At 50.3% G+C, this 17,862-nt stretch overlaps 1 protein-coding gene across 1 annotated transcript in view; it reads left to right on the forward strand.

The window, feature by feature from the left end:
* ITGB3 (integrin subunit beta 3) overlaps positions 1–17,838 on the forward strand; it is a 37,744-nt gene extending 19,906 nt beyond the window's left edge. Inside the window, exons 5-15 of the mRNA XM_029574174.1 lie at positions 689–851; positions 1,590–1,751; positions 2,314–2,409; positions 4,076–4,165; positions 4,935–5,069; positions 5,309–5,738; positions 9,859–10,081; positions 10,581–10,681; positions 11,261–11,380; positions 14,943–15,109; positions 16,073–17,838. Coding sequence (XP_029430034.1) covers positions 689–851; positions 1,590–1,751; positions 2,314–2,409; positions 4,076–4,165; positions 4,935–5,069; positions 5,309–5,738; positions 9,859–10,081; positions 10,581–10,681; positions 11,261–11,380; positions 14,943–15,109; positions 16,073–16,144 — 1,759 coding nt within the window. The 3' untranslated portion in view covers positions 16,145–17,838. The remainder of the gene's footprint in view (positions 1–688; positions 852–1,589; positions 1,752–2,313; positions 2,410–4,075; positions 4,166–4,934; positions 5,070–5,308; positions 5,739–9,858; positions 10,082–10,580; positions 10,682–11,260; positions 11,381–14,942; positions 15,110–16,072) is intronic.
* The last annotated feature ends 24 nt before the right edge of the window (positions 17,839–17,862 follow it).

The following is a 17,862-nucleotide window of genomic DNA, read 5'->3' on the forward strand; positions in this document are numbered from 1 at the left end:
AGCAAGTATCCATCTAACATTTTCAGTAAAGAGTCCCAAAAATATGTCAACATTTAGAGCTTCAGAGCAGGTTATCTACTGATAGATATAAAAATGCCCTGGCAGAGATCCAAGATAGCCATAAACCCAGCACCGGAAGCCCTTTCACGGTAAACGTTCTGGTTTCCGCCACCTGAGCCTCAAGAAAGTCACTCTGTTCTATGGGGGAAGAAGAAACATTCATTTGAGTGGAGCTGCCTTTTGATTTGGATATAAAGTAAGGCTTCTGCGATGAAATTGTTGGTGCTTTGGGAAACAATTGCAAGACAGGGCAAGCTTCTTTTTTCCTTATTGTGCAGTATTTGTCCATTGCACTGGCAGAATCTCCCTCACTACTAGAGTTCTTTTTACTTCCAGAAATACAAGAATGCCTCTGAATGTGGATGCTTGGAATTATTTTACCTTCCGAAAAATAAATAAAAATTGTAACCGATTTGTTAAGCCATAAAGGCCACCAACATTTGAAGGCGGAAGCCATTTTTCAACTGAGGAGTGGGTGGGAGTGCACTAACAGTGTCAGGTCAACTGGTCGCACCCAACAATCCAGACTAGTGGCTGGGTCTAGAATCCGAGTCTAGAATTTGGTGGCTCTGGATTCATTACTCTGCCGGTAGAACATGGACTCACCACTGTTGTGTCTCTCTCCTAGGATCCAGTCCACCTGTTTGCCGATGTTTGGCTACAAACATGTCCTGGCACTCACCGACCAAGTCAAGCGTTTCAACGAGGAGGTGCAGAAGCAGAGCGTGTCCCGCAATCGTGATGCCCCTGAGGGTGGTTTTGATGCCATCTTACAGGCCACTGTCTGCGATGTAAGAGGGGTTTTGTTTTGTTTTTTAAATAAATGTATATTCTGCCTTTCAAAACGGATTCATTCAGGTACTTCTCTTACCCCAGAAGGTGAAGGGACTTGCCCAAGGTCGTAAGGAGGGATTTGAATGCTGGCTCTCTTGGTTCGCAGCCCGCTGCTCTAACCACGAGGCTACTCCTCCACTCTATGAAACAGCTCAATAGCTGCAGAACATTGCTTTGTTTCATGGAAGAGTGGTCAGTCTGCCAATAATAACAGTGTTTTGTTACTTGTTCACCTAGTTACAATGTTCCTCCTCCATACAGCTGACAATGTAAGTTTGAGCTCAGGAAGGGCAAGTGGCTTGCTCAAGGTCACATAGTGACTGATGGACCTTCCAGGGCCTAAAGCAATTGCATCCTGCTCCACTCGCCCTCCAGTTTCTGGAGCATCTTAAACTAAACCACCCAAATCAAAAATAAACTCTTTGGAATATTGCGAGGGGCATTGATTCTTCAAATTAGTTTACCATATTCCTTAGCCTCCGTGTCAAGTTCATTGCTTGTAAGGATGTAAAACGGAGTTTAATATTCTGCATCCAGTTCTAGAAAATCAAGATCCCTGCCAGATGGCCTCAGCGCCTTTCACACATTCACCAAAGTCAGTGAGACCCTTGCATGACTCTGGGACCCTTCTTCTGAACTCCCATCAGGGTTTTAACATCTGCAGGGCTGAGTCAGTCTTTTGCCTTTCCCCACAGGAGAACATAGGGTGGAGGAACGAAGCCTCCCGCCTTTTGGTCTTCACCACGGACGCCAAGACCCACATTGCCCTGGACGGGAGGCTGGCGGGGATCGTGCAGCCTAATGACGGGCAATGCCACATTGGGCCAAATAACCATTACTCTGCTTCTACCACCTTGGTAAGTGCTACAGCGGAGGTGCGTTCAGTCGGCTACAGGAAAATATGAATGGGACCCAGAGGTGAGACTCAATGGCCCCTCTCCCACACAAATGCAAATAATTTAATTAAGCCTCCCCCCCCTCCCATTTGATGGCTTGTGTGAGGGCTTTTTCTTAAAGGAAGGAATTTGCATCTTTCATGGAAACTATCCCAAAAGGATTTGTAGGCCAGGAGAGGCTACGGGAACTGTGGTCAGGGTGGGGGTGGGAACAGCAAACAGGAAAAAAATCAAAATGAAAGAGAAAAATCACATGAAGGGGGGATAAAGTGATGCTCAGGACTGGCTTGTGGCACATTTTACATCCCAGAATGCACTGGGATGGGAGTTCTGCCCCCCCCCCTCCCCCAGAACTGTAGAGCAAGATCGCATTGCATCGGCACACTTTGCTCTAACAGTGCCCCCCTAGCAGGGATAGTCCCGTCAGCCACTCCTGAAGTTTACCTAACCCTGTCAGAATTTTGTGAATCTTTATAATCACATATAAGACTCAGAGATTTGTGCTCTCCGTTGCCAATGACAGGATTATCCATCGCTGGGACTGATGACCGAGAAGCTTTCTCAAAAAAACATCAACCTGATCTTCGCTGTGACGAGTGCTGTCGTGGACCTGTACAAGGTACATTTCCTTGCCCAGAGGAGGGGCTGGGTGGGATAGGGGAGCGGTGGATGAGACGCCTGCTTTCCAGAAGCCGGACCTGCTGGGGTGGGGGGCTGCAGCTACAGGCTGTACCATTTACCCCATCCTTTGCCCCCCCCCCCCCTTTAACTTGCAGTTCAAGCTTGCCATGTTCTGATGCCAAACCAAACCTCCTCTCTCACCCACCCACTGTCAGTCTAGAAACAGGAAATGCACTCCCACCCCTAGCTGAGCTAGTAGGAGATCCCTGTAATCTCCTAAGCTTTGACTGCCATTTCTCTGCCTGTATGGCTTCACCCCCGTCACAGCTGCCAGGAAGACTAGAGATGGGAAACTCTCACGTTTCCAGAAATAACTAAGAACCACCATGAAATCAGATAAGGGTTTCATGGTCCCTTACTGAAGGCTCAACCGATGCCCACAAGAGCTCTTTCTCCCCTTCCGCAGGATTTATCTGTGAGGGGCAGCAGTGGAAACACCAGTGAGGAAATGTTAGGTTCTAGTGATAAAATGACTCCTACATTCTGTGGTCTTATTTGGAGCCTTTGCCTTTCTGGAGCTTTTAGGCTTCCAGAGAGACCCATCATGCTCCTGGGCTTGGACCAGAGCCGGCTTTCGTCTGGTCGCCTGGGGTGCCACCGATCCGAGGTCACCACCAGCACTGTTCCCTCTGTGGTGTGTGTGTGTGTGCACGGCTGGTCAGAGTTCAGGCTGTGCAGACCCAGACCTGGCACCGGCAGCGGGAGTAGAGGGAACCTGCCTGCCACTGTTTCTTCCCGTCAGTGCTGGCCCTGCACGCATGTTCATAACTCGCAAGCCGGAACTCCGTGTATGCTGGTCCTGGGCCCCGTGAAATCGGCATACGGGAAGTGCCGGCCCCTGAACTTTGGACATGCGCGCAGGGCCAGCGCAGACAGGAAGGCGTGGTGGAAGCAGCTCTGCTGTTAGACAGGTATCTTGCCCAAGGAGGAGGTAGGAGGAAAGGCAGTGACAGCAGTGAGGCTGGGTGTAAGGAGGCAAAGGGAAGATGCTGGGAGGGGGGAAGGAGAAGATGGAGGGTTTAAGAAATAGGAGAGTGAATTATGGGGATGAGGGAAGTAAGAGGTGGGGAGAGGATGCTGGGAATAAGGAGGTAAGAGTCAGGGGAGAGAATGCTGGGGGAAGGAGGCAGGAGCCAGATGCCAGGAATGGGGGTAAGCGGCGGGAGAGAAGTTGCTGGGGGTGGAGGGAAGGTAAGAGACAGGGAAGAGGATGCTGAGGGAGGGGGGTCAAAAAAGTGGGAGCTGCTGATGCTAGGGACGAGGGACCCTATCCCTTTGATCACTTGTAGAGAGAGCGTGCATGCATCCCCACCCCCACTAATCCAGCCCAAGGACTCAGGAGTGGAGATCAGTTGAGTCATCAACAATTTTTGCCCAGAATGTCATTTGCTCTACGGCAGGCTCTGGCCTTCACCATACTTGGAATCCTTACATGAGTGAGATCACCTGCTCCTGAAGATTCCTTTTGCTGGAGCTCACATTCGACTTCCTGTGGCTTACGCTGCCTTGATCGGTGATCTCACAGAGAATGGATCCCTTGCAGGGTTGGCAGTTGCCCTCACCTTGTACATCTACAATCACTGCTTCTTTCATTCTCTCCCCAGATGTACAGCGAGTTGATCCCAGGCACCACCGTAGGGACTCTCTCTGAAGACTCCAGCAACGTCATTCAGCTCATAGTGGACTCCTATGAGGTGACTCATGCCTTGACCACAGTCTCTGTCTGGCATTAAGCATGAGCACAAACAGGGATTACTGCACAGGATGTCATGGCTATTACCTAAGAGTGTTATCTCCTGGTTTTAAGTGGCCTCTCCCATTGGAGGAGTTGAGAAGTAGTCTAGTGGTTAGAGCAGCGGGCTGAAAACCAGGGAAGCCAGGGCTCAGATCTAGCTGGTTCTCATTGTGACCTTAGGCAAGTCCCTCATGTAATCTCTCTGGGGCAGGGAAATATCTACTGCACCTGAATGTAATTTGCCCCATGCATGGGTTTGGAAAGGTGCATGATAAAATCCAAAGTTGGGCCACTGGAAGCTTTTTGGCCATGCCTTCTACTCAATCAGTTCCTTTGCCCAAACCCTGCCCCCCCCCCCCAATACGAATACCAAGATGCATTAAAATTAAGGGGAGTCACACTAGAAAGAAGCTGCTTCTGTCTTGTTAGTTCAGCTCCGTTGTAAAGCATGGCACATACCGGGTGACACTGCAGTGGCCCGGGGCAGAAGATGCCTCCTCTACATACACACACACACACACACACACACACACACACACACATCTCCAGTTATCCCCTTTCACACGCACCCTACACATCAGTAACTATTGCTTTGCCAGGTGTGACCGCCCGTCTCACTGGGGGATCTGTTGCCATCCTGCACACAAACGGTTCCACTCTTTCTTCCGTAAGTTGTCCATCCATCCTTCCATCCACTCTTCACCCTTCTTGTCTTCCTCTCCACACAGAAAATCCGTTCCAAAGTAGAGCTGGAGGTGCGCGATCTGCCCGAGGAGCTGTCGCTGTCCTTCAACGCCACATGTGTGAACAGCGAGGTCATCCCAGGGCTGAAGTCCTGCTCCGGGCTGAAGATCGGGGACACGGTACGTGAGAGTGCCTGGCAATGTTGTGGGGTGGGAGGGCGAGCCACAGTATTGAAGCAGGGAGAGGAAGCGAGAAGTACCATGGGGAGAGGGGAGGGAGAGGTGCAGGGTGTATACAAAGGGGGGGGCAAGAGTGAAGTGATGAAAGAGGGGGCTAAAGAGCCCAGACTTAGCTCGGGCCACAGAGAGAGGGATGGGAAACATGCAAGGAAGACTCTGATGTCATCTTCCCTCCTTAGGTGAGTTTTAGCATTGAGGCCAAGGTTCGCGGCTGTCCTGAGGAGAAGGAGAAGACCTTCACGATAAAGCCTGTGGGCTTCAAGGACACCCTGACCGTCACCGTCAAGTTTGACTGCGAATGCACCTGCCAGGAGACCGCGGTGGCCGACAGCGAGAAGTGCAACGGGGGCAACGGGACCTTCGAGTGCGGCATCTGCCTCTGCCACCCGGGCTGGCTGGGCCCGCACTGCGAGTGCTCGGAGGAGGAGTACAGCCCCTCCCAGCAGGACCACTGCAGCCCCCGGGAGAGCGTGCCCGCCTGCAGCCAGCGGGGCGAGTGCATCTGCGGGCAGTGCGTCTGCCACAACAGCGACTTCGGCAGGGTGTGGGGCAAGTTCTGCGAATGTGACGACTTCTCCTGCCCCAGGTACAAGGGCGAGATGTGCTCGGGTGAGTATGGACCCGAACGGGGGCGGGGGAGGGGAAGAGGCAGGGCCCCCCTTAGCAGCTGGTTCCTGAAAAGGCATGCAGCAGGGCCCTGCATAGTCACGGGCCAACGCTGGTCTCCATCCGACTGGGACCGGAAACTTGACGGTATCCTAAAAGAGAAAACACTTAACAGGAGGGCTGGGTGGATCCCAGTTGCAGGCAGGGTTGGATCAGCCTGAGCTGCGGGGCTAGATCTGGCTGGCGGGGGCCATGCTATGGTGCATGTCTGTGCTTACAGTAAAGGAAGCGCCACACCTAATCTGCAGGCCGATGCCGTAAAGCATGCTCAGCTGAGCGCACTGTTTGTTTTAACACGTGATTGGATGCGCATCCACAACCCCTTATACCATAAGGGGTTTGGCGCCTCCAAAACGCGTGCCAACCCCCCCCCCTCCCCGAAATTAATAGTGCTCATCACATGCAAATGCACGTTGATGAGGCTATTAGTTATTCGCCCCAAATAAAAAAAAAAAAAAAAAAAGTGTGTGCCCGATCCGCACATTTGTACGCTCAGAAATTAACGCCAGGCCAGAGCAGGCGTTAAGATCTGAGCGGCCCAAAAAAGTGTACAGAAGAGCAGGAAATACTGCCTCTCTGTACATCCTCCAACTTAACCTCGTGGCGATATTAAGTTGGAGGAACCAAAAGGTTAAAAAAGTTAAAAAGAAACAAAAGGTTAAATAAAAAGTGCCGGTGGTCAGGTTAGGGAAAGGGACGCTTAATTAACGAGCAGCCATTTTCCTAACCCATGCCTGTGCACAGGTTAGGGAAAGGGACGCTCATAAAATTGAGCATCCATTTTCTTAACTCTGACAACCACTTCTCCGGGGCTGCCAAGGAGGCGCTAGGGGTGCGCAGTTGCCCCTAGCCCCGCCTTAGTGCGACCCCCTCATTTAAATATTGTATTGCGGGCCCAGGAGAGGTGGCTGAGCGTGCGTTAGGGAAGCAGGTGCTCAACATTGAGCGCCCGTGCTTTGCACGACTTCACTGTATCGGCCTGCTTGATAGGTAAATGGGCTCCGATTTGCCCAGCAGCAGAAGCAATGAGCCCCAGCACCTCCTCCACCAGCAGCTTGTTGAATGGAATTGGGGGGGGGGGGGGGGGGGGCTGGCAAGAGAGGAAGAGAGGAAACCTGCATCACTGTTGTCACTTCAGCATCCTCGACATTTACAAAATGTAAAGATTAGAGGCCTGCAGCGCTCCTCCCTGTCACCCTGTGGAGCTGCAGAAGCGCAGGAGGGTCACCAGCCCCGGTGCACTGAGTAATTCCCCTCCAAAGCTGCTTCCTGCGACTTTGCAGGCTGAGACCCTATATCAGGGGCCAGGGATTAGCAACACAGAAGTGAAGCAAGAACTGGAGTGAGGCCATCCTCTGGGAGGAGCCGGATTTGTCTACAAACACTGCCTTTTCAGGGGTGAGGCCTGAAAAGTTGTCTACACAGTTGGTGCCAGAGGGGACCGGAAATATGAGTGCAGGGCCTTGCTGGAGGTTACACAGTAAATTGGGGGAAGCGGTGGGATTAGAATCTTGATCCCCAGCTCTGTGTGCTAAGCATACTCGGGACTTTAACCAGGCCTGTGTTTCTATCTTCCATCTTATTATCTGCATGCTGTATGCTAAATCAGAGGAGGACAGTAAGGAAGATCATATGCATAAGGTCCACAAAAAAGAGACTGTGACAGTGATAGACTGTACTGTGGGGCACTTAACACTGTAAACTCTGAGTACTGGAAAGTTTACCAAATAGGTCTTAGTCTATAAGACTAAGAAAATGTTTCAGAAGATTTGTAACTTATCAACTTCCCCCCACTTTCTCAGCTTGTCAAACACTAATGTGAGCCCCCTTCTCCTCATTGACCCTTACTGCCTCTTCCCCACCATCTCTAGTGCCTGCTGCCACTCCCTCTCTCTATAATGTGCAGCCTCTCTCTCCATTCCTGTTTTCTCAAAGCGCAGATTCCTTGCAGGGAGGGAGAGGGAGGGCTGGAGCTCAGAACAGAGCCAGTTAAGCAAAAGCAAACACAAATACCTCAGTTGTAAAATGATGGCCCCCAGGGCTTGGACGTTTGCCAGACTTGGTGTATTAGGCTGCGCATTCCAGAGGGGGTCCAGCCAGAGGACGGAAAACCTCTGCAGCCCTCCCCCTTTCTCATTCCCGCAGCACTCGCTCCCTGTTTCTCCTCCCCACCACCACGCACTCTCTGCCCCTTTTCCCCACTCCCCACTCCCCTCTCCCTTCCTCTATCCCCTCTCCCTTTCCACCTTGTTCTCTTCAACCCTCCCATCTGCTGTCTCTTCCCCTCCTCTCCCCCCCATCCCACCCAAGAAAGTGAGTGCAAATAAGGAGATCTTCCTGTAGATGTGGGGTGGGGGTGGGCTCCTGGGGAATCCTCCCACCGTCTTCTCCTTGCTCTCAGACCGGGATTGATGTCATTTAATCTCTTGGGGCTCGGACACCTTGTGATCCCCGTTATATGAAGGGGGGTTGGGGGCCCTGATATCCCCGCTTCCAAAAACTCACAACGTATGTCCTTGAGATGAGCTTGGTTCACTTTCCGGGGACTTACTGAGCCCAGAGAGCTGCTCAGAGAGGTGGTGGGATTCTCTGAAGGTCCCCGCAGTGCTGAGGGTTGATCTCCTACTGACAGGGGCTCAGGTCAAGAAGGGTGAAAAGATGGATATTATCTGAGGTGAGAGAGAGAGCTGACGATTGTGGGTTTTTGTACGTAGTCACAAACACTACAGTACATGTCCTACCCCAGGGGGCAGGGCGTTCAGGAATTTCTTGGAAGGATCTGTACCAGGGCTTTGGTGTAGAGGTTTTTTTTTTTTCCCTTAGGCAAAGGGAGGGGGAGAAATGAACACCCTGGTGTAAACGGGTTTCCAGCAGTTGGACTTACCTAACGCTGCAGCCAGGGAGATTCTCCTTGCGTTTAGTAGCCTGAACTCTGCAACCTTCTTAAGGGCCATAGGAACAGTCTCAGCCAGTTCAGTTTGCCATTAAGTTTTGCCCGGCTCCTCCAGTTGGTGCTGGAGGGTGAGAGAGGATGTGAAAGGCTCCCCGGCCCATACCAAGGTCCCCTGCTCGTGTAGCCAGAGCCCACTGGCAGTCTCCTTCCCTCTCCCCGTTGTCACTTCAGTCCCCTTTTCCTCCCTTTCCCCCCCACCCCTCCCCCCTTTTCCTCCCAGTGCCCCCACCCGACAGAGCTAAAACGCATTCTTTCATGGACATCGTTTTTGGGGTTGGTGGACTGGGCCCACATTTTTAAAAGCAGGAGGAGAAATCCCAAATATAGCAAACTGCAAGATTCCTCCTCCAATTCTTTTGGGGGGGAGGGAGAGAGAACACTAGAAAGGAAGGGGGCAAAGCTGGATCAAATTCTGCACCAAGCACGGGGTCCAAGGGCTGACTCAGGTCTGCCCCAAAGCCCCGCCAGGGCCTGGCTTAGAAGAAACACCAGAGGGTGGGGGGTGGGGGTTATGAGAAGGCTTTTAATCGGCCCGTTATGATGTGCAGCACTGGATTCAGGGCAGGATTGGCGGGGGTTGTGTTTCCACTCCAGGAATGGGAGAGAGGGACTCCCAGCCAACACACAACAGTGACCGCACCCCCCGCCCCCCCCCCCCCCCGGCCAGACTCAGGGTCCAGAGGGAGCTGCTGTCGGTGGTCCCTAGCCAAGGAGTGTCATGGCGATGATTGGGCTAGGAAGGGTTAAAGACGAGGAAAATGCCAGCAGAGTCTGGATCCGATGGAGCCAGTAGCCCAGAGGAGCAAGGGGAAAAGTGCCAGGGAAGCTGAACCAAAGATCTGGAAGAAATGGGGCAGGAAGCAGAGTCCTGATGATCCGAGCACTCGGTTTATCAGAGAGAAAGCTGCAGAGCTGCTGATGACAGGGAGACCTAGGTACATTATCAGGTGGCTTCTCTAGAGCTAAAAATACTGGAAACTTGAAGTGTGGGTGCAGCAGGGCTTGTAAAATGTTCCTAGGTGACTTACCGCTGCCGCTATTCCCATGGGCCCCCTCCCAGCCTCACACCTCTCCTTCCCCTGCTGATGGTGCATTTCCATCCTGCCTCAGGCCATGGACAGTGCAACTGCGGGGACTGCAACTGCGAATCGGACTGGACAGGAGATTACTGCAACTGCACCACCCGGACCGACACCTGCCTGGCCAGCAGTGGCCTGCTCTGCAGCGGCTACGGGCAGTGCATCTGCGGCAAGTGCGATTGCACCCAGCCTGGCTCCTACGGGACCACCTGCGAGAAGTGCCCCACCTGCCCAGATGCCTGTACCATTAAAAAGTAAGTGCCAGGCCCCTGGGGGGAGGGGAACACGTCACGGGGCAGGAGGGGGCCACTCCTTGTTTTCTCTGCGGGACCCTCTGATTGGAGATTTCTGTTCTAGGGCAAGGGGTGGCCAACTCTGTCCCTCCAGAGCCACAATCAGGCCTGGTTTTTAGCAGATCCACAAGGCATATGCATGAGAGAGATTTGCATGGGCTGTCTCCATTGTATGCAAATCTTTCTCATGCATATTCATTGTGGATCTCCTGGAAACCAGGCCCATTTGTGGCTTTTGAGGAGCGGAGCTGGCCACCCCTGAACCCAGGGGTAAGAGGGTTTTCCTCTCTTCTTTGGTCTCAAGAAATCGCTGGACTCTGTCATGGGTCCTCTCCCATCAGCTTTTTCCATTAGGAGATACCTGGGAGGGACCACCCCTCGGGAGGCAGCGTCCGTGAACCCCTGGTGCTTTCCACTCCCAGCTCGGTGCTCACCCGTCTCTCTCTCCCCTGCCCCGTAGGGAGTGCGTGGAGTGCAAGAAGTTTGAAAGGGGCCCCTGGTTCGAGGATAACTCCTGCAAGCGGATCTGCCGGGACCATATCGAGTCGGTGGAGGAACTGGGTGAGTGCAAAAGGTGGCTGCTCTCACAACAGGGCGCAAAGTGCTGGCAAAGCACTTTCAGCCCTGGCCGCTGTCTGATTGCTAACGATTATAGAGTGGAATGAGCAGAAGTTGGAGTGGGGGAGGGATAAAAAAAGGTGTTTTGAACTTAGTTTCTGCAGGGTTAGCAGCTGCTTCCAGGTCATCAGGGAATGGGTTGAACCAATCTAGATTGTATGAAAAGGAGCTTGTGCTTCCAGTCCCCCTCCCCCAGAAAAGCAGGGCCTCCTTAGTGTTTTAGGTTTACCTCAGGCCCTTTCATTGGGAGCTGAAGGTGAGTTACATTCAGGGCCTGCAGGCATTTCCCTGTCTGCAGAGGGCTTACAATCTGTTTGTACCTGAGGACGTGGAGGGTGAAGGGACTTGCCCAAGGTCACAAGCAGCGGCAGCAGAGCTGCTCTGACCCGCAAGGCTACTCCTCTTTGTGTAGACTGAAGGTAAAACCAGGCTTGGATCAGTGGGATGGGGGGAATGGAGTCTGCTGGTGATCCTAGCAGCGTGCAACATCCGAGCACTCACCATCTCTTCCCACCCCGACAGTGGATAACGGGAAGAATGCCGTGAACTGCACCTACAAGGATGAGAAGGACTGCGTGGTGAGATTCCAGTACCATGAGGATGCCAGCGGCAAATCCATCCTTTACGTCATCAGCAAAGCAGGTAGGCGCCAGGGCGGCTATGGGTCCTCTGCCTTTCTAACAGCAAACGAGAAACAAACAAAAAAACAAATTCCAGTCCATCAGCGATGTACTTTAGGTTTTCATTCCAAGGTTTATCTAATATTTTATGTCATTTTATTATGTGAGTTTTCTTGTACCCTGCCCTGAGCATAGGAAGGGTGGGTAATAGATCTTTAAAAATAAATAAATAAATGTTTGGGAGCTGAACCACGTAAGGCTTTTCTCACATTATGGCTCCATGAGAAAACATATTTGATGACTCTGGCTATTAGTTTATACAAGAACAGTCTCTTTTAAACTTTTATTTCACTGTAGCAACTAAATATCTGTCTCTTGATACTGACCTGTGTACACACACATATTGGGCACATGGTAGCCTGCAGGCACAGGTAGTTGAATTAACACAGTTTGAAATAATGGCTGGGGGTCAAGGCTTGCACCCCAACTACTGTTCACAGGTTTCCAATGTGTGCCAATTAAGGCTGTCGTGTAGATGGATGAAGGCAAAGGAAATTGCTTATTCCCATAAAGAGCAGTGTACTGGTCTCTTAACTTTGCTGACCCTGGCTCTTTTGGTTGAACTGATGCCTTCCTGTGATGGCTTGGACAGCACGTATCACAACCTCAGGCATTGCTTTACCATCGGTGTCTGGCGGCTGCTGACTCCAGAACAAGTCAGCATTTGGAAATACTGTGGTTCACGTTATCTCCCTGACCTGAGCTTATGGTCACCCTTGGAGCGCTTCCTGCTCCTCCCTGCAGCCTCCAGACATAAAATGTAATCCATCCGCTCCCGGAGCTTGGAAATCCCAGGGAATTGCAACACATGGTCAGCCACGTCTGGGGAGCTTTTTGTTTTCTTTGAGGGATTTAGACTTGAACGGGCTGGGGGTTATGCTAGGAATGCAGTCTGGCATTTGAATGTTGCTTCTCTGCATTATTTTCTGCCTGGAAATTTGATTGTGGTGTGGGCATAGACCAGGTGCACAAAGCACTCTTATCTTTGTAAGAGTTCCCCATGCACAACTGCTAGAAAGACAGGAAGCAGGAGTATTTTGGTTCTTCACAATCCAATCATATTGATATTTGCACACTTGGCTAATGACATCTTGCTTGTGCTTAAAGGTTGTAAGAGTGGCTTTGTCCAGAAATTCTCGTAAAGTTAGAACCCATGAGCTTGTGGCTTGGTGACAGCCCTGAGAGTAAGGGATCTGCCGAGTGTTTTCCATAGCAAGTCCTAAACTATGGAACTTATTATCTGAGGTGTTGCGTATGTTAACAGATATGAAGAGATGTAAATGTGAGTTAAAGACATGGCTGTTTAAAAATGCATATAACCTTGTCTAAGAGAGAGAGCGCGAGAGAATGTATTGGGCTATGAACAGCAATATCAAGATGAGAGCTATACTTAGGTTGGAAGCAAGAAGGACTAAATGTAATGATTTGTGTTGTAATGGTTTCTATGTATTAGCTTATGTTTATCATCTTATTGTTTTTTATTTTATTAGTTGTATTGTTATTTTATAAATTTTATTTTAATTTTAACATTATGAATGTTATTTATAAACCATTATGATCTTGGTATGGAATGACGGTATATAAAATGTTTAAATAAATACACCTGCCTTAGTTCTGAGGCTCCGTGACAACCACTTGATTTGGAGGAAACCAAGAATGCATCAGATGGCAGGAGTGAGGCAGTTAGGGGGATGGGGAAGGTGTGGGCATGCTATGCCAGAGAAAGCTTTGCCACCTAACACAGCAACCTCTGTAAAACAGAGGTTCCTAGGTTCCAATCCCCACTGGCCACACCCATGCTTCCAAGACAGGCAAAGTGAAAATCAATTGGCCAGTCAGGTAATAATACCTGTTCAAACTGTTTTGCAAATGCTTCAGGGTGTGTGTGTATGTATATATATATATATATATATATTTATATAATACCAAATATTACCATTGTACTGACCCCCACCCCACTCCCTGTTATGCTTGCCGTATCCCGATTTCTGGCCCAGTATGGGCCAGAACTGCCAGCATATGATTTCTCTACCAAACTGTTTGACTTCCAGGCATTATAGAGAGGAAGGCATATTATGAATAAAGCTGGGGAGCCCCCCTGAAGCTAGGATGGGATGACAACTTTGATAAGCGCTGACATTCTGTTTTTGATTGTAAGGGGGGGCCAACTTGCACCTCTTTCCAGCCCCACCTTCACTCCACCCCTGCTGTAAAATGGTGCAGCCCAAGAGCCCAGACAAGAGGGAGGTGATGAGACGGCCCCCAGGGCTGTAATTAAAGCTGCATGCTGCAATCAGAGGAGAGGGAGACAGAGGTGAGACCGCAGGGGGGGGGGAAACCCACAGCCAAAGCTGTGATTACAGCCCGCTTTGCAAACGCAGGAGAGGCAGGGGCAGGGCCAGGGCAGCTGAGCTCAGCGCCCACCCGTCGGATCAGACACTTCGGTGGCGCTGACCTGCCACGGATCAACTCTCGCATCCCGTCCTTATCACCCTGATTAGTTCTCCGCTGATGCTCCCACCCCAGCACTGGCCTTTGACGGTAGAGCTGCCAGGAGTTGGAAACCCCTGTGAGAAATAAACAGAAGATTGTCCTCCCAAATTCAGCCCCCCTACCTGGGGGCTTCTACCCCATCCAAAGCCATCCACCTTGTGAGGGCGTGTGCATGTGATCTCTTGGTCGTGCTAGGACTCTCTGTGTCAGAAGGCTTTTGGGCATTGAATTAGGAAAACAGGATTGGAAGAGTTTTTTGCTTTGTGTCATCTGATTCTCTTTCCCCATTACCTCCCCGCCCCCCAAACTGTCAGCCTGCCTCCCTCATCTGGGACTCTAAAGGCTGCGGCCAGGAGAAAGGTCCTTTCCCACGCTCTGCAAGTGAATTTTTCACACTCCCAGCATTATTACTTTCTGTCTAGCGGAGTCTCTGAGGGACATGGAAAGAAGCTGCTGGGGGAGGGGGAATTGGGGTGGGATAAGAGAGGAGAGGCAATGGGGCTGTCTCATCACCTCCTTCTTGTCTGGGCTCTTGGAATAAGGATTTGTACTCTGGCAGTGTCCGGTGCAGAGGCTGTTGCTACACAGATAAACAGTTAACCTAGTACAACCTTCTGACTGCCAGGAAAAGGCACCCCCCCTCCCCCCCCCCTGTACATCTGGAGTCAATTCAGAAGCACAATGAAAATATTGCCTTTCCAACCCCAATCTGGCCGTGGCTTAAGGGCCTGGATCAGCACTTTTCCCTGAGATCCTGCCAGAAGGATACATCCCCTGCCTGCATGAAATGGAGAAGGTGTGCCACCAGAAGGGCCCTATGCAGCCAGGCAGCATGACTTTCCAGGACATCCCATCCTGACTCCAGACAATTCAGACCAGTTTAAAAGTGGCTTGGAAACTGGGTTCTCAACTTAGGCTAAGGGAGGTAATGGAGGAGCATGCTGTGTAAAGTTAGAAATCAAGTTTGGATGTAGAGGTGCACCCATGCAGAGAAGCTGAGCTCTGCTGTCTGTTGTCTCCTCTCCCAACAGAGTGCCCGGAGGGACCTGATATCCTGGTGGTCCTCTTGTCGGTGATGGGCGCCATCCTCCTGATCGGCTTGGCTGCCCTTCTGATCTGGAAGCTCCTCATCACCATCCACGACCGGCGGGAGTTTGCCAAATTCGAGGAGGAGAGAGCCAAGGCTAAGTGGGACACAGTAAGCAATACGTTGGCGCAGATCCCGAGGTGGAAAAGCCATGGGAGAGGGCATCCTGCCTTGCCTCATGGCAGCAGGATGCCTATGGGATGAGCTTTAATAGCCTGCACTTTGCATAAACGTCAAGTTTATCATGAGACAATAGCTCACACTGAGGTATACGGCAACTGAGGACATAATTCCTCGGGGTCTCCATATCGTCCTACTCTAAGGATTTGGAGTCCTGTCTGTCTAGTTACTGAGCAAACAGTGAGGGATTAGGATTTTTCTTTTTTCCACTCTTCTTTACTGCAGAGTGAACATGACTTGTAAAGTTCAGGCTGTGTGCTTTCCCTGCTTGGGGAATCAACATGTTATCTGTGCTAAATTTTCACCTGATACCCTAAAATATTCTAAAACCCCTTTGAGGACTGTGCTGCGAGCAAATCAGTTCTCACAGACCCTAGCCTAGAAAAACAGATAGAATTGTGCACATGTGCTTCTGGGGCCACCTGGTGGTAGTTTTGTGTATTACGCCATTGTGGCCCTCTGCTTGATTTCATGTCTAAAAACAAAATGCTAGTTCCTGAAGTTTGGTAGTAATGTGCTTAGTGTCCATGCACAGGATTACCAGCATGTTAAAAGCATACCCCCTCCCTCGATTACTTAGAGATAAGCTAGATCTCCATAATTTACCCTAGTGCATTTTAAGGCAGCGAGGAGACGACTCATCTTTCACTGTCAAGATGCCAAATCCTCTAATCATTTGTACCATGGGTCAGCTTCTGCTTCATATCCTCCAGTGATTAATGTGGGACTTATCGTCCTTCTGTCTGAATCAACTGGAAAGACTGAAGGAGGTCTGTCATGTTGTTCCACCAGAAGAGGAAAAGGATTCTTCCTTATTTGTAACCTGCTAGATTCCTATATTGACTTCTTTTACTGGATATAAATACTGTATATATGTGTGTGTTTTCTTTCCAGGCCAACAACCCCCTCTACAAGGGAGCCACCTCAACGTTTACAAACATCACCTACAGAGGCAAGCCAGAATGAGAGCCCTTCAGCCTGCCACCAGCCCCAGGGGGAAGCGTGCCTCAGTCCTGTTTACACAAGTCTTCTGGGTTTTTTTTTTCTCCCTTCCCCTGCTGTGCTTGCATAATTTAAAACATTACAGATCCCCAAATAAGAACCAGGTGGCATTTCTCTGCTCCGATGGTGGAAGCGTTTCCTTTGCAGGTTGGACCAGGAAGATTGCCTCCTGTGACACCCTCAGGGTCCAAATATACTGTGGACAGCCATGACCCCTGCTGACCAAGAAGAAAGGGCTCTACCCAGACAGATCCACCCTGGACTAGAGTTTCCAGTCACCCATCATGGGACAGTGATAAAATGCATACCCAATCAGCTTGGGGAGTGTGAAGATGGAGTTGAGGGAGGGTTCTTTATTCCATTGAAAGAAGCAAGAGGTCGCTTGTCGTCACATCCAGGAATGATGCATGGAATAATGATGTCAAATGCTGGAAAGATATTCATTAGGGCAAAGACGTGTATGTGTCTGTCTGTGTTGCATCCCCTGGGACCTTGGAGAAGCTGTTTGCACATAAACCATAGCTGATGTTCCCTATGTGCTGCAGGTGGGTCCCTCAGCACCAGATTAAGGGACATTTTTTTGATTTTTCAGGCTTGTAAATACTATAACTGGCTGCAACCAAACATTCTTCAACCACTTTTGTGTACAGGATGGAAAAAAAAACCCTATAGTGATATTTCCTTTACAGAAGTCAAGAAGTGATGCATGCAGAGGGTGGGAGCAGATCCACTTGCATTAATCATAAGTAGAAATGTCTAAGGATAGCCTCTGCCTGTAAAACTTTGCCCCCCCCCCTTCCCATTCCCCCTCCTAAAAAAAACACAGGGTTGAAATAACTGCTTTTCAGAAATGCTAAAGCCAATAAGGCAATACAGGAATATTAGTATTTGGAGCTGCGTTACCATAGGAATACTTCTATGTTTGATACACTGAATGTTTTGGTTGTATGCCCCAGACGTGCTGGGAGTGGAAGGCTGAGCCCCTTTTACTGCTGTTGGAAAGCAGCTCTCTTTAAAAACAAAGGACCTCCTCCAACCCCACCATCAATCAGTCACTGTTGGCTTTCTCAGCATATGGATCGCCCGTGCAGTAGGATGTATGCTAACGCCATTTGTGGCAAGAGCTGCTTTCTAATCCAGTCCTGAAAAGGATTCTTCAGAGAGGGCCAGGGGCATGGCCAGAAAATAATAGCTCAGGAGTTAAAGTTTGAGTTTCAGGGGCCCTTTGCTTTTTATGATGTGGGTGGCAGAAGACTGTAGCAGCAGTTTGTCCTTAGCACAACCTGTAAAAATGTGTACATATTTGTCTGTGGGGGCTAGTGCCTCGAAGGATGGCAGGGATTGTAAAGCCCTTTGTGTGACTGTCAAATGCTCAGGCTGCTTGCAGCCACTGTCCCACCACCCAATGTGTCTGTAAATACCCTAATAAGTGCCGTGCTTCTAGTTGTACATTTTGGATTTTGAAGGGATTTCTAATACACCGAGTATCGGCTGCACTGCACTAGCTTTTGTGTCTGTTCACAGGACCCCTGATGCTGCACCCTGCTGAACCTGTAATGCTGTAGTAAAGATGATCCCGGTTTTGTGTTCTGCAATATCATTTCTGCTCTTTTGTGTGATCCAGGATGACTTCAGCAAAGAATCTCACTTTTCAGTTGTGCCTGTTTCTGTCTCTCTTTTTT

Source organism: Rhinatrema bivittatum, chromosome 12 (assembly GCF_901001135.1).
Source record: "Rhinatrema bivittatum chromosome 12, aRhiBiv1.1, whole genome shotgun sequence".
NCBI classification, from domain to species: Eukaryota; Metazoa; Chordata; class Amphibia; order Gymnophiona; family Rhinatrematidae; genus Rhinatrema; species Rhinatrema bivittatum.